Source organism: Verticillium alfalfae, genomic scaffold (assembly GCF_000150825.1).
Source record: "Verticillium alfalfae VaMs.102 supercont1.2 genomic scaffold, whole genome shotgun sequence".
NCBI lineage: Eukaryota > Fungi > Ascomycota > Sordariomycetes > Glomerellales > Plectosphaerellaceae > Verticillium > Verticillium alfalfae.
Genome location: NW_003315037.1, coordinates 1,986,843 through 2,005,716, shown reverse-complemented (window position 1 = coordinate 2,005,716; position 18,874 = coordinate 1,986,843). Strand labels below are relative to the sequence as shown.

Sequence of the window (18,874 nt, the reverse complement as noted above, 5' to 3'; positions counted from 1 at the left end):
CATGAACCACAGATTCTCCATCTGCCTAGTCACGATGCCGGTGACAGTCGTCCTTAGGATCTTGCGCCCACGTTCCCCCAAAACTCGGGATTTCCGGGCTTAGGCAACCCTCCGAAAAAGGACGACCCCGCCATCTGGGGCGGGGAGTGAGGGGGATACCTCCACATTCCGAATCATGTAGAGGTGGGGGAGCCCCTGAAGAACATCCCCTGGCATCAGCTCAAGCTCATGACTTGCGCTTGTTGAGGTGTTAGTCTCGGCGATATCGCGAACAGCCGAATGCCTACACGAGAACCAGAGGGGAGATCCATCTAGAAAGATATCGCGGTACCATCCGCCCAATTTTCGCTCCTAAGACGAAAGGGCTATAATTATGCAAAACTATTCAGCTAACCTTCCCACACAAATCCCTGCTCCATGCCCTCCATCAACGGTCTCAGCGCCATACCGTAGTCGCCCCCATTGGGCGTCCTCAATAAGGTGTGAATGTGAAACTTGGCTGGCTCCTTGTTCGTCAGGAATACGCCGGAGTGGTGATCAAATTCGACAATGATAACCGGACTCTGGATACGATAGTAAAAGGCGTCCTCGTTGCCGAAGCCCCCGATCCAGCAAAAGTACGTCTCGTGATACCAGGCCTTGACCTGCTCCATCCGCGCCAGTCGAGCCTGCTCTGGGAGGTAGAGGAGGTACTGGCCCATGATCTGTGACACGAGATCCTGCTCTGCGGCCGTCATGTCGCCCACGAGGATGCCCTCGTACGGCACGACGCGGTTGTCGCGGTACGCCCCGCACAGATGGCGCTGGTCGTCGTGGTTCCAGCGCCCCTTGGGCATGGCCGGGTCCTTGAGAAGCTTGTATACCTGCGCCTCCGCCTGGCGCTCCGGTGATAGCCTCTGCATGAGGTGCAGGCCGAGGACCTCCTCCTCGTGGAGGATCCGCGTCGCCGCGTGAGGGCCGTCACTGTCGATGAGGTTCGGCTCGGCGCCTGTGAACCACGGCGAGACAACAATCTGAGCCTTGTAGAGGATGATGTTGAGGCACAGGTGGTGGCCGTAAAACGAGAAGCCCCAGGGCCGCGACGCCGACGGCTGTCCGAAGAGGACAAAGTTGTACGAGAACTCATTGCAAACGCGCGGCGCCTGCACGAGCTCACCCAGGAACCCGTTGATACGCATGGCGGCGACGGCCTTGGCGTAGCCTTCTGGCGACAGCGTCGTCTGGAGAACACGCATGATGGCATTCTTGATCTGAGGCGCATCACTAAGTCTGTCGAGGCGCAGGCCCTTGTCGCTCAGGAGAAATTCGGGATTCGACCAGGACCGCCATTCTGGAGAGTCAATGTGGTAGCTGACAAGCGCACGCTGCTCTTCGTCGAGCATGCCCAGCAGAGCATCTGCCGAACTAACAATGTCTTCGATTGGGACACCTTCGTCTTGAATCTTGAATAGATCCGGGCGAATGTTCCCTGGGGAAACCCGACATTAGCTATTGCCATGGTCATTGTCACTATAAAGTCAGGGGCATGCCCACCATCCGTTGTGATCCCCCGGTAAGGCTCCTGGAAGAGCTTCCGCCAGTGGACGTAGAGCGCGTGCAGCCAAGGGGGGTTCCTGTTGAGTTTGAAATCTTCAGCGTATTCAGAGGCGTCTTGTTTCCTCATGGCCGTAAACCGGGCGTTGTTCACATCTGGTAGGAATTGACGGAACTCGCCATGCTCGGCTGCGTGGTTGGACCCCATCGTTCTGCGATTAGGGAGATGATGCTCAAGGTTGAATTACTTTGGATCTCGTGCTGTGAAATGAGAGATTCAAACAGATCGGGAGGCTGGGCTTTGAGTGTTCGACTCATCTGAAGCCTTGTGTACCATACCGACGATGTCATTGTGTCTGAGACCAATCCACTCGGACACAGCCCGATGGGTTCGCATGGCGTTGAGCTCCCTTGTGACAGCGATCCCGGAGGAGCATCCGGATATCCCGAACCCTGCCAAGACACCCGCACTCCGCATGAGGAGACCCCGAGTCCTTGGTGCGAAGGTGCACGCTAGGACTATCGGACCATGGATCAATGATCCATGGAAGGATGAGGACGAGAATGGTTCGATTGAAAAGAATGTCGCGTGGCCTTTCGAGCGACCTAGAAGCCATGAACCTCAAGCGCATCGATTTTCCTGCCAGCGATTCACTTCGACTGTATCCGATCTAGACCCTGTCATCATGTCTCTACCGTCATTTCAGCGTAGGTAGCTGGCCAGTCCCTTCTACGCTCTTCTCAGCCCACCTGTGTGTTACGTGCAAGTGGCCGCTTCAGGAATCTGACATCCCCTCCAGGCCTTGTTCGCTTCATCCCAAAGTCCAACGACCTCAAGGTGCTCATCGGCGAGCCTGAATCAGCCACCATCGATGTCGGGATTGCGTTGCGCAAAGGCCAAGACGTGCCTGTGTTCGTCTGGTCAGGTTCCTCCGTGCTCAGCCCTGGCACGAAGACGACGCAGCGGGAGGTGGTCGATAAGGTTCTCTCTCCCGTTGCGCCTCATGAGGTCGGCACGATCCGATGCATTGGCCTGAATGTAAGTGAGCCCCGAGAGCAGTGGATGATCCCATCACCTAGGGAGTTGCCTTTTTAAACAACCCTCACAGTATGTGCAGCACGCCAAAGAACTTGACGCACCGATTCCCACAGTCCCAACCGTCTTCTTGTAAGAGCTGAGCCGAGCAGCATGTTCTAGAGATGAAGCTGTGTGTGCTGACACAACTAGAAAACCAAGCACCTCGCTCGCCAGCCCCTGGCCCACGCCGACACTGCTCCCGGCGATCACACAGGCAGACGACACGGGCGACTACGAGTCCGAGCTCGCGGTAATCATCGGCCGCGCATGCAAGAATGTGTCCGAAACCGAAGCCCTCGACTATGTTCTTGGCTACACGGCCTGCAACGACGTTTCCAGCCGCGCGAGCCAATTCGCCCAGTCGCAATGGTGCTACTCCAAAGGCTTTGACGGTTCCTGTCCCATAGGTCCCGCGATCGTCTCCAAGGAACTTATCTCGGATCCCGCAGCGCTGCATATCCGGGGTCTGAAGAACGGCGAGGTCATGCAAGATTCCCCGTCCCCGAGTAACGTATATCGCCCTCTGAAACCCATGTGTAAGGGGGGAGGAGTTTTTTTCCCCCCCCAACCAACAAACACAGTGACTTGATCTAAAAATGTCGCCAAACTGGTTAGCGTCCTGTCGCAGGGCACCACGCTGCCTGCCGGCACGGTCATAATCACGGGTACGCCTGCTGGCGTTGGCGCGGGCCGCAAGCCCAAGGTGACCATAAGGCATGATGATGAGTTCGCCGTCGAAATACTGCCCCACATTGGCACTCTGATCAACGTTTTTGAGAATGAGCAAATGCAACGTTGAGATGGGTTGGTACTGTCGCGGGAAAGCTCATCGCCTCAAGACGCGCCAGGCGCATCGAGGTCCGAGAACTGAAAGGCAAAATCCAGGTCCATGTCGCCGCCTAGAAGGTCCAATGGGCCCCAGTATTGATTTAGGAGCATGGTTCCCTCAAAGTCGTAAGCAGCCTGGCTGGAGGTGAATGGCCCAGAGCTTTGCGCCTTCTCCTTCGCCTGGCGCAGTAGTTTGGCGGCCTCTAGGGCTACGACGCACTCGTCCATGTTCTCGAGGATCTCGATGGCCATGCCGACACGCTCTAGTAGATATTGGTTGTCGGTCTCTGACGAACGTGTAATGTGCACGAGGATGATGGAAGCGGCAAACACTGTGTATGTGGTATTGTAGAACCTTGGAGAGGCTGTTAGAGAGGATGAGTTGCAGGTAGATCAGAGAAAGACCACGTACCAGGTACGGAAGAAGTCGTTGTGCTCGTGTGTTCGATATATGATTTCAATAGTTTTCGAGGCCGAATCGAGGTATTTCTCCGTGGCCTCATGTGCATCAGGGATCGATGCGCGCTCCGTCCCGGACGACTTGAGCAGCAGTGATCCGAACAAAAGAATCCTCATGTTATGATACCCTAATTCAAGTCAGATGACGCGCGCGGAAATCACGAGCATGCGAGAGGCGTACGAATGGTCAGGACTAGCTTTTGCCGCTTCGCCCATTGAGGATCTCGCGCGGCCTTGAGAGTTGACGGCGGGCCTGCGGTGATGTTTGGTCGAATTTGCTCTGGAAGACTCTCAATCCATCGGTCAAGATCCTTCTCAATCTGGAAAGCAAGGGCAGTCGTCGATAGAACAGGCGTATCGGACAGATAGATGCCAAGGCAGACTGTCCTCGTCAGTCGCGAAAAGTCTACCATGGATTTGATAATGGCGCAATGGAGAGGCTCGAGTAGCTCGGGCTGACTGGCGTCGGCGTTTGGTGAGCCCTGTATGAAAGGATACGGGCGGGTGTGGTAGAGATCTGCTCCTAATGTATCCGGCCTGCCCATTGCGAAGGACAACTCACTGCGAACGTTAGAGTGGTGGTCCAGGGAAAGTGATACTCGTAACCTACGTTTCGAGGGAGTACAGGCCCCTGAGGCGAGCATAACACATCAGTACCCGTTCAAAAGTCTTTGTCGATCACATTGCAACATCTCAATACTTACCACCAGGTCCGGGATTCTGCTTTCAATCTCGCCGTATCTGTCCTTGCATTGGGCCCGGGGCCTCGGTTGATACCCATGGCCAGCGCTGTCCTGACAGAAAGACCGACGTACATATAGCACACTGGGGCCGTTAGTGCTCGAAACAGTCTGTGATCTAGGGAAAAACTGACAGTGAGGGCTGAGTTCGTTCTGACAAACCTTGGCCTGTGTTTAAAGTCAGCTCAAATGTCCTTCCGTGGCTCGAAATGTACGGCACGGATGATACCAGAAAGAAATAGCACTGGACCATCTCGAGATCAGTGACCATGCCGAGTTGGTTGCAATATGTTTTGGCCTGGTCGAAAAACTTTCTGCTCCACTGGAGATTGGTCAGGCCCTCGAGAGGCTCGTCAGGCCTGACCCCGACAAGGGCGCCGAGGGCAAGGACGCTGTAGTAGAGGGCGGCAAAGCTAGTGACGCGGGTGCCCTCGGCGCTGGTCCATAAGCGCTCACACCTCTGGATGAAGAGTTCCCTATCAAGTATGGGATGAATGTAGTGGATGGCGGAGAAGTAGTTGTCCAGAAAGCCTCGGCTGTGGCGGGAGTAGAGGAGTGGCTGGCTCTGTGTGCCTGCATCGACGCGGGCTGAGCTCGTGTCGGGAGAATGAAAGGACGGATTGTGAAGGCTCGTGACGAGAAGGGCGTGTGCGTCATCAGCGGCCGAGCTGTTCTGGCCGCCGTTCCGTTGAATGTGGGATAGTAGGGCGACAGAGGACGAGGTGCCGTAGAACTCGACGTTGCGTGTGTGGCGATTGACGCCGGACACTTCGTGCTCGCCGGCTAGTCTCGTGGATGTGCTGCGCGGCGTCGGGATGGCATCGTAGTCTGACGCAGCGTAGTTGTCATTGGCGTTGGCTTCGTTCTCAGCCGCCATCTGCGATTCCGGCCATATCGAATGCTGCTGCTGCTGCTGGTGGTCCTCTGCCAGCGGCAAGGTCGTTTCGCTGGGCTTCGTGGCCTCTGCAGCAGCCGCCGCCGGGTGTGGCTCTCGCCTTTCTTGAGACTCTCGAGACTCGAGGCGATTGGACAAGCTCTTCACATGATCCTCGAGCTGTTGTACGTAGCTGAAGATGTGGCGATGAGTGAGCTGCAACTCAGAATTGGGTGTCATGCCACACTTTGGGGGGGGGGCGACTCACTCGGGTGCGTAGCGCCTGCTGGCAGCATCCTGGCCTTTGTAAATACACTCGAGCTTGCGATCTGGCCATGTCAGCTTTTCTGGTCAAGAGGGACATGGCAGAGGAAGAGACAAAAGGCGACCAACTTTTGCAGTAGGTGCATGGGTATAGCTCGTCACATTTATTCTTCTTGGTTCGACAAGCATCGCACGCTCGCGCGGCTCTTGGCCGGCGAGCCTTGTGAACGGCTGCTCTGGTGACGCGCGCTTTGGGTACCTGGTCATCCATGGCGATCAATTAAGCAACGTGGAGCGGCTGTTGAAAAGGCCCTGTGATGGTGACACAATGTAGGTGTATGCAGGCTGAAGAAGAAAGGTCAGATGGTGGGCAGTGGATCGACAAAGTCATGGCCCTGCTGGTGCCTGACGACTGCCCCAGACCATTGCCGAGCTCCTGCGGGGTGGCTAGGGGGCTGAAGCTACCTAGGTACCTTACCTACCTAGGTACCTTACCTACCTTGGTACCTTAAGGACCTAGCTACCCAGAGAGTGCTGATGGGGATCGGGTCCCTGAAGTGCGGGGTGCATGACGGAAACAAGAACACGAGGCAGGACAGGCCGGCGGTGCCCAAGGTACCCAAGTGATCCATCAACACCATGATCACGGTCAAACATCGAAAATACAGAGGACACAGGGTCACTTCGGTTGAGATACCACAGCATCTACACTTGGCCTGTATACACGCTCTATCTCATCCCAGCAATTTTGGCACCTCCTCAAGCAAATGCTCAACAATGGCATCCGGTCCCCTCTCCACCTGCAAGCCCTGAGGAATGGCGTGTGTCTTAATCTCGGGCACGATCTCTCTCGCAATCTTCTGTATCTCGACAGCTTCCTCGGCCGACCACATGGATGCTGAGAACTGACTGGCCGTTAGTGCTAGCTTTCAGTGGCAGTCTGTGTGCTTCCTGGGCCTCGTCAGGGAACCGAGGAAAACCTACGAGGACGTCCGGCTTGAACTCCTTGACCTTGCCCTCTACTTCGGCGATGCCTTGTGTTGCTGTCAATATACGCTAGAGATCTTCCTCTCCCATACGAAACTTGAACTTACTCTCGCAATTGGCAACATAATCTATCGTGTACTCATCGCGGAGGGCCTCGGTCATCCTTTCCAATGAGCCTCTTTGCCCGCTCAGGCGCCGTGTTGACCGTCACCAACCGGAAAGGACCTTTAGGAGGCATTGTTGTGTCTTTTGAGTTCTTGAAGGATGCAGTGTGTTGCTCAAATCGACCGAGACTGTGGCTGCAGGACACCGGTATTCATTTTTCGACCTCAACAATCCAGCAGCCAACTTCAACTTACACTCATTTGACGTCTCGATATTCCCCAGCCAATTCTAGACAGTCGAATTGGGAGTCGCGGGGAAGCTGTAACCGACCCCTATGAGCGGCATTGCCGGGCTGGAGTCGCCTCCCGGATCTGCCGGCCCCCTTTGAACGGCAAAGCCGAATCAGCTACTTGCGCCAGCCTCCTGGCCCAACTTCGAGCGGATCGATGGAAACGTACCGAGCTGCCGAACTTGGTTTTCTGAGAGATAGGCTTTCCCGAAAAGATGAATCACCCCAGCCGGGACTACGTGCTGGCTTTGAGCTAAACATGGGGTGCTTGTTGATATTTCTCCATCCATCTATGCGCCATTCTAGGATAGGGTGAGGCTGGTTCCTGCTCCAGCACATGCAAGCTTCCCCAGTCATCCACCACTGTGCCAGCATATGCCAACGTAACATTCGACAATGGTATGTTCTCATGGCTCGGGAACATCTCAGGAGTCTTGACTGACAGTTTGTAGTCCCCTATCCTTCCACAGTCGCCCGTCCAGCTCGATGTTATCGTCGTCGGGGCTGGTTTGGCTGGTCTCGCCACGGCGATTTCCATTAGTCTGTCTGGTCATAAGGTTACAGTTTTCGAGTCTACACAGGAGCTTCTCGAGGTACATCTACCGTGAAACGGCCGAAATGGCACAAAGAACTAACAGCATCACCCCAGGTCGGTGCAGGACTGCAGCTGACACCAAACTGCACACGGATCCTCCAAGAATGGCAGATGCCCGACAAACTATGGGAATCTGCTGCCGAGCCCACGTCTCTATTCGTCCACAGGTATTCCGGCAAGGTGCTCGCCATGGAGTCTGATTTTGACAAGAATATACGCCGCAAATACGACGCTCCGTTCCTCGACATGCACCGCGTCGACCTCCAGCTATCGCTATTCGAGCGCGCCAAGACCCTGGGCGTCCGCTTCGAGATGGGCCAGAAGGTCGACGACATTGACTTTGACCTTGCTCAAGTCACTACCAAGTCGGGCCTGAAAGCCAAAGCGGATCTTATCGTTGCCGCCGACGGGCTCTGGTCTCGCAGCCGCACCCTCTTTACAAAAAAGGGCGACCTGCCGCGGCCAACGGGTGACCTGGCGTACCGCGTCGTCCTCGATCTTGAGCAGGTGACCGACCCTGAGCTCCGTCGATGGATCTCAAATCCGGCCGTACACTTCTGGATCGGTCCCGGAGCCCATGCAGTGGGCTATTCGGTGCGCGCCGGCCGCATGTACAACATTGTGCTGCTAGTCCCTGACGATCTGCCCCTTGGCGTCAGCCGTCAGGCGGGATCCGTAGAAGAGATGCGGGCTCTTTTCGGCGACTGGGATCCCGTGCTGGGACGGTTCCTGGGAATGGTCGACACTGTTGAAAAATGGAAGCTCATGCACAGTAATGCAGCCTGCCCTCAGACCTCTCCTACAGTTTTGCTAACTTGATCGGTCTTCAGTCGAGGAGCTGCCCGAGTGGGTCAACGAGGATTCCAATATGGTTTTCGTGTAAGACGGTCCCATTATCTGCCTAGGACTTGAGCTGACTCCATTCGAGTGGCGATGCGTGCCACCCCATGCTTCCATATCTTGCTCAGGGCGCCAACTCTGCCATCGAGGACGCAGCTGTCCTTGGATTGCTTCTCGGTCACATTGAATCGAAAGAACAAGTAGCCCAGGCACTGCAGATGTACCAAAAGCTCCGGAAATCAAGAGGTGACGCCATCGTCAGAGAGACCTTCAAACAAGTACGTCCCGCCCTCTGCGTCGAGAAAGCCCCATCCCAGCTGGTTCAGTGCTGACAAATAGACAGCGAGAATCCTTCCACATGCCAGACGGTCCCGCACAGGAAGCGCGAGACGAGTTGTTCCTGTCGCAGCTCGGCAAGCCTCTGCATGGGCCCTTTCCCAGCCGGTGGACCTGTCCGCAGGTGCAGCCATGGCTGTACGGCTATGATGCGTTTGCCGAGGTGCGAAAAGCGGTGAAAGAGAAGCCGTTCGCGAAGAAGGCGCAGACGTCGCTGCCCGTTCCGGGTCCGAAGCTCCATCGGCCTGTGGGAGTGAAGCGCCGCGGGGTTTGGTCTACCTTAAGGCGATGGATAGCAGCTTGATGGGCGCCTTGCATCGTTGAACGGCCGGAGGGAGCAAAACACGTAGGACATGATAAAATAGTATGAAATGAATAACACACTACAAGAAGCTTTGTTGAAATGCCGAACGCGACTTTAGCAATGATGATTTCGAAGCTCGCAAAGCAGCAAGGAGTAAGATTGTCAGAGAGTGGGTTTGAGCAGAGTGAAGAGGTCTTCCGCACTAGGTCCGCAGACAAGAGATAACAGGAATTGAAGAAAACCACATGTGCATTCTGGCCCATTGCAACCCTTATATACGGGTTCTCGTAGTCCCTGGCCTCTAGCCAGCCTTAGCTACGCAAAGCCCTCCTGACAGAGACTCAAGCCTAGAGAAATGACGATGTGCCATCGTAGTCGTCTCCTACGTGGCGTAAAGGACAAATTGTCATAGAAACCTCTGGTATAATAGTCGAACTTTCTGCTGTTCATCCCACCAAATATCAAGATGATGGATCTGGCTGAGACCCATAGAGCACGAATTATTTGTCAGTATTAGCGGAAACCTCGAACACATCGCAACCACGCCCTTGAAAACTCATGAAATTGAATCGCAACTACATCACACCTCGCTAAGCAAAACACAATTTCCATCTCGCCCGACACTTTGAACACTACTAGTCTCCTACCAAGCTCCTTCGCGACAGAATCTGCCCATTAAGCCACAATCTCGTCAGCATCTAGCTGATATTTCTCAAAGTGCCTAGCCGAGACGCGCTTCTCAAACATGGTGTCTAGCTGGGCATATGTGCGCCCCTTGGTGCCAGGAACGTCAAAGTATGTAATGGCCAAGTAGATTGCTCCCATGGCGAAGAAAATCCAGCCAATGTTGCCGCCGAGGTTGGCCTGGTCCTGGTTGAAGAGATACGGAAGGATAACCTGCCAGATGACGCTGCAGATCGCAGAAAAGCCCGCACCAAGGCCCATGGACTTGGAGCGCAGTCTTGTGGCAGATGTCTCGCCGGCGACAGCCATTGACGCGCCGACCGCTGGGCCGTAGGAGATAGACGTGATGAGGAGCGCAATGCCAATGATCTTTAGGTTCCTGGGCGATCGCTCCATGGTGCCGAAGATGCCCATGATCAGATACATGAGGACACAGAAGCTGACACCGGCAAAAATGAGAGGCCTGTGACGGAGACGCATCATGAAGAAGACGTTGACAAGGGCAGAGACCACGCCGAGACTGATACCAATCTGCACAAGCATGACCACCGTGTGCTGTCAAGGCCGGTCTGGTTGAGGAAGTAGGGCGCGTTGGCGGACAGGGAGGCGCCGACAATCTGCGGCATGTACATGCAGATCAAAATGATGCGGGTGCGTCTGAGGTTGGTGCCGCGGAAGCAGTCGACCAGCGAAGCTTTCTCTGCAGACAGGGCGCGCTCAGCTTCGATTGTGCACTGAATCCTGCACCAGTGCAGCTTCGACGTTTTGATCGGGGGGGGGAGAGTTCTCGAGAGCACGGCGGGCTTCTTTGCTGCTTGCCCTTCATTAGGAGCCAGTACGGCGAGTCGGGGCACGAAGGGAGAGACCAAGGAAGAAAGAAGCCCGGGGAAGACCCAGGCAGCGGCAAAGACGATCCTGAATGCAGACGATCCATGATGGAAATACGGCTGAAGGTTGCAGAAATAGCCATGAGGAGGCCCAGGTTCTAAAAGATCAGAGTCAGTGTTCCGTTGATCTATCAAGACTTGAGACATGTCTAGTGAGAACAAGAACTTTGACCTACAAGCATGATGGTGTTTGCCGAAAGAGCAATACCTCGCATGGGCAAAGGAGCTATCTCAGAGACGTACGTCTGAGTGCCAGCGAGCACGAGACCGACGGCGAAACCCGTGACTATTTTGCCGCCGAGAAATACTGCCGGAGTCTCCGCAACATAGTTGATCGCAGTGCCCGCTATGGAGCAGATGATGGCCGTTAAGAAGACGGAGCGACGTCCAAACCAGTCTTGCAGGAAACCAGCAACCACAGATCCAAGCATGCTCATGACGTTGTAGGTAGCGTTCCAGGCAGACTGCCAGTACGCGGGTATGATAAGTGTTCCGTTGACTTCAGAAGCAAACGTCATTCTGTGAACGGGGACGAAGGATCAGTATCCCAGGTCAGGCTGCGTACCGCGTCAAAAATAAGACTTACTGGAAGGCCGGCATGGCGAGACAGACGGACAGAGCGAGGTTCTCATAACCCACCATGGCAGACCCAACTACGACGCATGTCAGATGGAAATTAGAACACCCAGAGCACACAGTAAACAGATTAAAAGAACGTACTATTGGCGTACAATGTCAAAAGCACAATCTTGGGATTCTGCCGCATGCATTCCCAAGGGCTCATCCTCTGCTCAGCGGGCAGAACAGAAACCTCTGCATGGGAAACATTGGCTTTGTCCACTCCGATGACGGAGTTCTCGTCATTCTCTTTGACATTCGCTGTCTGTTTTTGAGTCATGTTGAAGAATACTGCGGAGATGGGTATTGCCGTCAACGAAATCGGCTAAGCAGCACTACCAGGATTAGTGCTAAGGAAGAGTGTTGACTTGAAGGGTTGAGGAGAGGAGTCTGGCAGGCTGACACTCCAAGGTTACGAAAGGCAACGAGAATGGAGACATTGATATAAAGTTGCACTGCATTGAGCGTCCAACACTGAAACCTACCAGCCATCAAAATCTGGGGAAGTCAAGGTTACCGCTTAGCCCCATGTCGAGCGCAACAGCCCGTCCGGATATCCCGGCGGGGAGCAAACCCCATGGGGGAACACGGTTTCTGGACCAGCCCCAGGTTATGCCACGCGGTCGTTTACATGACTCGGGGGTTTATGGATCCCCGTTACGCCCCCAGCCCTGAACCAGACGTTCGGGGCAAAGGATCGCGACATGAATAGCGATACGCCACCATGGTCCCTTAGAGATGTCGGAGATCTGAGGATGCATGATGTGGGAGCGACAGATTCGGCAGTCGCATTGAATTCATCAGCAAGCCTTGTCATTGGGATGTGGATTTCTAACATCTAGACGTTTGAATACATCAGATATCATATTAAGTTCTGTAAGAAATCGAACCCTCTTCGCTGTAAATCCCATGTTTGAGAACCAACTTGCATCTTTGCTGCGAATGTGTGTTCCTCGCCAGGGATCTCGCCCATTCCAGACTTGATCCCATGTTCCCCCAGTACTCGAAGAAGGTCTCTGCTCAAACCAATCGGTACCATGGTGTCCGCCCCCCCATGGGCGATGTAGGTCGGAGGGAAGTTTTGGTTGACATTCAGCAGAGGGTCAACCGATTTCCAATCCTTGGAAGGATAAATGGCACCTAGCACATTACCACTAGCAATCTGCGTCATTGCAAAAGCTGGACGAGGGTCGCTGAAATCGGGAGGCCCTTGGGCTTGGCCTTCGAGCGAAACGCCCCCGACAATGGGGACAGGCCGCTCATCGTAGATTTTGTTCATAAAATCCTTCTTGAGGTCCTTGGGAAGCTTTGCAGCCACATGAGGAAGTTTCGATGTCCAAAAGGGATCTGAAAAGTTACAAGGACCGTACATGTCGAATATGCCAGCCACTGGGCGAGGTACCCCAAAACCCTTCGAATGCGAGGTTAGTCACGCATGAGTTTGGATGGAAACGAGTGAACTCACGAGAGCAAGAGCTAAGGTACCCCCTGACGAAGTTCCAAAGGAGAATACGTGATCTAGATCGAGAAATCTAGTATCGCGGGTTTGCTCTGAGATGGCTCGATCAAGCCCCCCGTCATAGACCCAGGCTAGCAGGTCTCGACAATCACGCATCGGTCCGTCAAGAAGATTGACTTGTGGACATAGGCGGTGGTTTGGAGCCAGTACAATCCAGCCGCGGTCCAAGCAGTCTTGAACTTGATCAAGATTCACCATCCGGGAAGACCCAAGCATGAACGCGCCCCCATGAATGTTGATTACTACACTCAGTTAGACTGGAAACAGGCTACTTTGTAGGCCTCTCAGGAACATTACATATTGGGCATTTGATCTGTGGCGCAATTTCATTCTTTGACTGGGGCAAGTACACATCTACGTCGATTTCCTGCGAGTCCTCGATTTTGTAGACTGCCCTGAAGCTGCTCGGTTTGGCCATGGTGTTGTGGCTCGGCGTTTCGTCGTCTATGTTGTCAGCGACTAAAGGACTTCGCAAGAGAAGGTGGCAGTTATTGTGAGACCTACGACCGTGGATGCTGGGTTCGAGAGTATACCTAGATTCCATTTGCTTGCATGCCCGAAAGTTCGGGACAATCAATGAGCGACGTCAGGCGGAAGATCCGATACCCAAGACTCGGCATTCCCGGGCGTGCCCGCATGCAGAGCCAGGCTCTGATGCGGGGATGCCGCTTGGAGTTCTCCACAGATCGAGTTGGGGTCGGGGATGAGGGATGCGGCTTCGCTTCCCACCCTAGATGGCATCTCAAAACCAATGGTCGATGTCATCCAGGTTTGAACAGAAGACCTTGTTCCTTTGACCTCGCCAGACTCAAGTTTCCTGTCAAAAGCTAAGAACGACGGAGTCTGACACCTTATTCAAATCCATACCACATCAAATTACACCAGTACTTACGCCATCTCATTCAAATGAGTGTTTCCCTTCACTCTGTGCCTCCCGAGGCCCGGACGAGCTACATAATCGACCAACTGGAGGGCGAGAGGCTCACTATTCCCGGCAGTAAAGGTGTTTTTCGTATATTGGCCTCCTCGAAGCAGACAAATGGCGGAATAGCCGTCTTCTCCAGTGGCGCCGTGCTGTCCGACGCGCCTGGCTTCCACTGGCACGAAGAGGCACACGATATTTTCATGGTGACCAAGGGATCCCTCAAACTATGGAACGGAGACAAGTGCCGCATCATGGGGCCTGGGGACTTTGCCTATGTTCCTCCTGTGAGTTGCAGGTAGCCGTGCCTGAGCCACGCCTTGGCCCTCTCGTACTGGTTCTTCCGGCTGATCCCTTCACAGAAAGTCATCCACAACCCCGAGATGCTGGGCCCTCACACGGAACTATATGGACTTGTGGCTCCCGGCGACTGGATCGACTTCTTTCGCTTTGTGGCCGAGTCCTACGATGGTGTCCTCGTGCCCGAGAATGACAATCGCAACCTAGGTGCTCTCCTCGGCCAGAAGATGGCGACAGCGAAGGATCGTTTCGATGTCCACTTCGAGAGAAACTACCAACCGCCCGCACTGGGAGATTGGCAAGAGACGGAGAACGTCCTGCCATCACCTGGCGAGCCGTACTTCCTTCGAGCAAACACCGGCCCGAGGTGGATGCTGGGAGGCGTCATGTCTAGGCCGTTCATTCACGCTTCACAGTGCAGCGGCAAATTTGCCGTCTCCAGCATCGAGTCGTCGAAGGTGTACGAGGCCTCGCCACTGCGGCAATGGTTGACCTTCGCGACGGTAGATCACTGCTTTTGTGTTCTGGAAGGCGTGCTGAGGGTTCAGACGAAATCAGGAGGCGCGGCGTGGAGCGAGGTCAGAGAGGGCCAGACGCTGGTGGTTTCGGCTGGCGAGTCGTTCCAACTTGATTTTGGCACGCGATTTGTGAGAGTGTGGTCGTTTACGAACGGGCAAGGTCTCGAGGAGTTGATTCGTCAAGCTGGCGCACCGTATTCGGGGTTCGTGCTGCCAGATTCTCAACCGGCGTGGGATCAGGATCGCCTCGTGGAAGCCTGCAAAGCGCTGAATGTTACAGTTGAGGGAGGTTCCCCGAGGTAGTGATATAACCACATAGTATCTAGGAGGGATCTAGGAGGGATGGTAGAACAGATAAATATGTGTCCACTGTATGAAGATCTTTTGAAACGCTCATCAGGTTTTAGTGCCAGGTTGCTATTTACCTTGGGAACACGATGTGAAAAGTCTCTTCGTCAGCATTCTGAACCCATCATCATCACGTGGTGAGCCTGCATTCTGGCCCTGTGCCGGGGACCGCGGGCAGGTGGACCCTACACGCTCTGCTCGACAGTGACAAGGTTAGCAAGTACACGCTATAACTGCCCCATGATGTCGCCCATGCATGTTGTCACCGCCAGTAACTCCCCTCACCCAACACAATCCTCGACCAGGGCCTTCCACGCGTCAATGTGCGCGCCCACAGTGTACGGCGCTCTGGCCTCCTCACACTGCCGTCGGCGATGGCAATCGCAATGAGACAGCTGACACGTACTGGCCATCAGAAGCAATGAGCGCTGTGGTCGCGAATGGACCAGCGGAGCTAGAGATATCGTCAGTACCCGCCAAAGTCGGTACTCGGTTCTCTACCAGGGCCCTTCGTGTCTTGAGGAACTGGTTTGCAGCGCACGAGGACCATCCTTATCCTCGTGCTGGAGACATGGAGTCATTGCAGGCTCAGACTGGGCTCAACAAGCTGCAGGTTTCTACATGGCTTGCGAACACTCGCCGGCGGACCAAGTCCAGGGTTCCCGTACGGCCTACATCACCAAGCGTCCTATCGGCACCAAATCTCGAGGCCATGGAAATCCCCACCTCGCGACGACCTGAGCTGGTAGATCAGATGGACCCCTTGGGAAGGTGGCAGAACTCACCCCCGGAAGACGAGGCTGCGGATGCGAAAGCCATCTTGAAGGCTATATCTGCATCTCCTGATGCCTCAGCGCAGCCGAGGCATCCACTTCTAGTGAGGCCGCAGCCTTCAGTTTGGGGAGAGTGGTCATCTGCGAGCAGCGCTGGGACGTCTCAATCTAGCAACAGTTCTGGCGGTTCTGCGTACTCACAGGGGTCTGCCTCTTCACGCGCACAGTCGCGCGACCTGGCCAGATACACCAAACACAAGAGGCGACGAAATCGAGGTACCGCCCAGTCGGCAACAACACGTACAAAGCTTTCGCAGCTACCGCGCAAATTTCAATGCACGTTCTGTACGGAGTCTTTTGCCCAGAAACATGGTTGGCAGCGACACGAGAAAACTATGCATCTCTCTCTGGAGAGATGGGAGTGTTCACCAGAGGGGCCGTACTCGCGAGATGATGACGGCCATCAGGCGTGTGCGTATTGTTCTCGACGGGAGCCCGACGAAGGTCATATGTTGGCGCATAATTTTGAAGTGTGCATAGACCGGCCACCCGAAGAGAGGTCCTTCTATCGCAGGGACCACCTCATACAGCACCTCAAGGCGGTTCATCACGTCAAGCTCGACCCTTCACTCATGGAGCGCTGGAAACAAACAATACAGGATATCAAGTCATCCTGTGGCTTTTGTGGCCTATCGATGACATCCTGGACAGAGCGTGCCGACCATTTGGCGGATCATTTCAAATCCGGCGCAACCATGGCGCAGTGGCTTGGTGACTGGGGATTCGACGATGACGTGGTCCAGATGGTCCAGAATTCAATACCGCCTTGTAGGTCTCTCCCATATTTCTCCTTGTCTCTTTGGAAACATCTCCTACATGAAACTCTAACTCTGCTCCACTAGATCTGATCGAGTTTGAACGCACGTCGCCGTGGCCGTTCACGACGGACAGAGGCCCTCCAGCAACGCCAGCAAACGCCTTTGAGCTCATCAAAATTGAGCTGGACTATTTTGCTTCATGTCTCGACGAAAAGAACCTACCCCCTTCTCAAGAGGTTTTGCAGTACGAGAGCTGTTGCATTATCGTCGGGTCTGAAATGCTATCGCCATCTCAAGATGCTCACAACACGCCGCGGTCCTGGTTGCGAGATCTCTTAATGTCTGATGAGCATGTCGCACGACGAGCTCGTAATACACCTTTGGCAAGCATTGTAAAAGATCGGGCGACAGAGTTGAGAATCAACAGCAAGGCGGACATTTTCGACTCTTGCAGCCTGGAAGAGCAACTCCAATTATTCATGGTACAGAATCTTGCCTACGAATCGCCAGTCGATGATGTTGACCTGCAACGTGGGGCGTGCCAAGTCGTGCAGAACGCAGACGCGCAGTCGAGAGAGCCTTCTGAGTTGTTTATGTCCTTCTTGACAGGCCTCATCAATAACTCTTCTCACTGGTTGGCGCCGTTTCGGCAACGATCTGAAGCAACTGCGTTACGAGCCAGTCGTGATATACGCCTCGGAGAACCTGGGTTTGATGCGTCACACCATCGCGAGCTTCAAGACCAGAAAGATCAAAGCGGCAACGCGGCTCTTGGTACGCTTACAGAGCCTGTATTTGCCTTGGACGAGCCGTTCGACCAGGAACTTCCAAGACAAGAGCTACTAGCGGAATTACCAGGTCCACAGAGGTTCACTTTCCTCTCTACCGACACATTCTACTGGGGTCTGAGACGTGAGCTGTCGAGATTCGTGGCCATGTCTATGTCTCCTAGGAACCCTGATTGTCACATTCCGACAGATGAAGAGCTCCAGAATCAAGCCCGGTGGATTATGTTTGACAGGTAGGATCTGATCATGTGCCGCCGCCAGTGACGACCACTCAGGACTGCAAGTAGCTAACAGTGATGGCACACAGCGATGATACATGGAATCAAACACCTGCTGATAATGCAGAGTGGCTCCTGCAGTTCAAACGAGACAATGGCTTAGCTTCCTGGAACGGGGCCAGTAATGGGTGATGCCTATGATCTCTCAAGACAACTTCATCCCTGAAATATTGAGGGGAGGAGCTGGGCCGTCATGCAACACGTCACGGTCTCGGCAGATACGGAGGGTTTCATCAGCGTGCGTTTCTTCGGCGCCGTCTATTGGTCCTTCTCGTCACTACGCTGCTTGACTATGCAGCCAATCTGCTGGGCCACATCGCTCTGAAGCATCCCGAAACCGCTTGCAACCCCTTCTCTGTCACCCTTGCCCATCTCCTGGCTCATCTTGAACTTGCCCTCCAACCGGTCAATGTCAATCTCGATGCCGATGATGCTCTTCCTCAACAGCTCGATGTACTTGTCGGGAGCGTCTGTAACCTTCCAGTCCGTCGGGTGCTCGCCGCCGACGTATCCCATGACGCTCGTCTCGGAATGGCGAGTGAGGTCGGTTATTTGCTTCTGGAGAAACGCAGAGGTCTCGTCAGACTTGGAGTCGAAGTAGATGCGAGCGCGGCCGTAGACTTGGGCGGCGGCGTAGTTCCATGTCGGCACAACCTTGCCCGTGGCAGGCTTCGTTTCAGTGTAGAACTTGGGCGTGACATAGTGGTGCTGCGCCGTGAAGATGACAAGGACATCTTGTTCTAACACACTCCCTTTCTCGGGGTGGGACGACAATTCTTCGATCATGGCCTTGCTGTGGGGGTTCATTCTGGCGAGATGGCCACGAAGACGGCCAGTCTCTGTCTCGCTCGATTCATCGTCGACATCGATGACGAACGGAATGTGACTGGATTGAAGAAGCGGGTGCTCCTTGGACTGGATTGCAGTGGTCAACAGTCCGAGGGGGTTGTCTCGGATTAGCTGCCTCAGAACCACAAGGCTTGATTCTGCATGTACGGCTCGAATATACATGACGTTTTTGTTTAGTTTTCGGGTGCGAGGTGCTCTGATGATACCAGGAGAGAGATGGTCGGTCTCGAAGGGGTTTCTCAAAGCCTTTAAGTACCCTCTCTACCCTTCCATGTCATGCTGGGATGGATGACTCCTTGGCTCCGGCAGCCGTCGGCGGACGGTCGAACACACGCGGGTG

At 54.5% G+C, this 18,874-nt stretch overlaps 10 protein-coding genes across 10 annotated transcripts; 4 read left to right on the top strand and 6 right to left on the bottom strand.

Annotated features, from left to right (window-relative positions):
• Window positions 1-389: 389 nt before the first annotated feature.
• VDBG_02083 (conserved hypothetical protein) lies at window positions 390-1,741 on the bottom strand (the record flags this gene model as incomplete). Its single annotated transcript, XM_003007849.1, has 2 exons — window positions 390-1,468; window positions 1,534-1,741. 2 exons carry the CDS (start codon window positions 1,739-1,741, stop codon window positions 390-392), a joined length of 1,287 nt encoding a protein of 428 aa, XP_003007895.1.
• A 478-nt stretch (window positions 1,742-2,219) lies between these two features.
• On the top strand, window positions 2,220-3,331 carry VDBG_02082 (fumarylacetoacetate hydrolase domain-containing protein 2A; the record flags this gene model as incomplete). The annotated part of the gene is made up of 5 exons (XM_003007848.1): window positions 2,220-2,241; window positions 2,334-2,572; window positions 2,643-2,701; window positions 2,762-3,122; window positions 3,227-3,331. The coding sequence occupies 5 exons, from the start codon at window positions 2,220-2,222 to the stop codon at window positions 3,329-3,331; spliced, it is 786 nt and encodes a 261-aa protein (XP_003007894.1).
• Window positions 3,332-3,445: 114 nt separating this feature from the next.
• VDBG_02081 (conserved hypothetical protein) lies at window positions 3,446-6,047 on the bottom strand (the record flags this gene model as incomplete). Its single annotated transcript, XM_003007847.1, has 7 exons — window positions 3,446-3,794; window positions 3,852-4,026; window positions 4,080-4,459; window positions 4,603-4,723; window positions 4,801-5,705; window positions 5,781-5,841; window positions 5,906-6,047. 7 exons carry the CDS (start codon window positions 6,045-6,047, stop codon window positions 3,446-3,448), a joined length of 2,133 nt encoding a protein of 710 aa, XP_003007893.1.
• Window positions 6,048-6,510: 463 nt separating this feature from the next.
• On the bottom strand, window positions 6,511-6,925 carry VDBG_02080 (conserved hypothetical protein; the record flags this gene model as incomplete). The annotated part of the gene is made up of 3 exons (XM_003007846.1): window positions 6,511-6,681; window positions 6,761-6,819; window positions 6,871-6,925. 3 exons carry the CDS (start codon window positions 6,923-6,925, stop codon window positions 6,511-6,513), a joined length of 285 nt encoding a protein of 94 aa, XP_003007892.1.
• A 491-nt stretch (window positions 6,926-7,416) lies between these two features.
• On the top strand, window positions 7,417-9,232 carry VDBG_02079 (FAD binding domain-containing protein; the record flags this gene model as incomplete). Its single annotated transcript, XM_003007845.1, has 7 exons — window positions 7,417-7,421; window positions 7,492-7,540; window positions 7,610-7,750; window positions 7,807-8,524; window positions 8,583-8,631; window positions 8,681-8,870; window positions 8,936-9,232. The coding sequence occupies 7 exons, from the start codon at window positions 7,417-7,419 to the stop codon at window positions 9,230-9,232; spliced, it is 1,449 nt and encodes a 482-aa protein (XP_003007891.1).
• Window positions 9,233-9,907: 675 nt separating this feature from the next.
• On the bottom strand, window positions 9,908-11,701 carry VDBG_02078 (conserved hypothetical protein; the record flags this gene model as incomplete). The annotated part of the gene is made up of 5 exons (XM_003007844.1): window positions 9,908-10,379; window positions 10,463-10,975; window positions 11,047-11,322; window positions 11,390-11,456; window positions 11,524-11,701. 5 exons carry the CDS (start codon window positions 11,699-11,701, stop codon window positions 9,908-9,910), a joined length of 1,506 nt encoding a protein of 501 aa, XP_003007890.1.
• A 582-nt stretch (window positions 11,702-12,283) lies between these two features.
• On the bottom strand, window positions 12,284-13,358 carry VDBG_02077 (conserved hypothetical protein; the record flags this gene model as incomplete). Its single annotated transcript, XM_003007843.1, has 2 exons — window positions 12,284-12,768; window positions 13,238-13,358. The coding sequence occupies 2 exons, from the start codon at window positions 13,356-13,358 to the stop codon at window positions 12,284-12,286; spliced, it is 606 nt and encodes a 201-aa protein (XP_003007889.1).
• A 488-nt stretch (window positions 13,359-13,846) lies between these two features.
• VDBG_02076 (cupin domain-containing protein) lies at window positions 13,847-14,983 on the top strand (the record flags this gene model as incomplete). The annotated part of the gene is made up of 2 exons (XM_003007842.1): window positions 13,847-14,149; window positions 14,225-14,983. The coding sequence occupies 2 exons, from the start codon at window positions 13,847-13,849 to the stop codon at window positions 14,981-14,983; spliced, it is 1,062 nt and encodes a 353-aa protein (XP_003007888.1).
• Window positions 14,984-15,449: 466 nt separating this feature from the next.
• On the top strand, window positions 15,450-17,644 carry VDBG_02075 (conserved hypothetical protein; the record flags this gene model as incomplete). The annotated part of the gene is made up of 2 exons (XM_003007841.1): window positions 15,450-16,629; window positions 16,704-17,644. The coding sequence occupies 2 exons, from the start codon at window positions 15,450-15,452 to the stop codon at window positions 17,642-17,644; spliced, it is 2,121 nt and encodes a 706-aa protein (XP_003007887.1).
• Window positions 17,645-17,943: 299 nt separating this feature from the next.
• On the bottom strand, window positions 17,944-18,696 carry VDBG_02074 (conserved hypothetical protein; the record flags this gene model as incomplete). Its single annotated transcript, XM_003007840.1, has 1 exon — window positions 17,944-18,696. The coding sequence occupies one exon, from the start codon at window positions 18,694-18,696 to the stop codon at window positions 17,944-17,946; it is 753 nt and encodes a 250-aa protein (XP_003007886.1).
• Window positions 18,697-18,874: the final 178 nt, after the last annotated feature.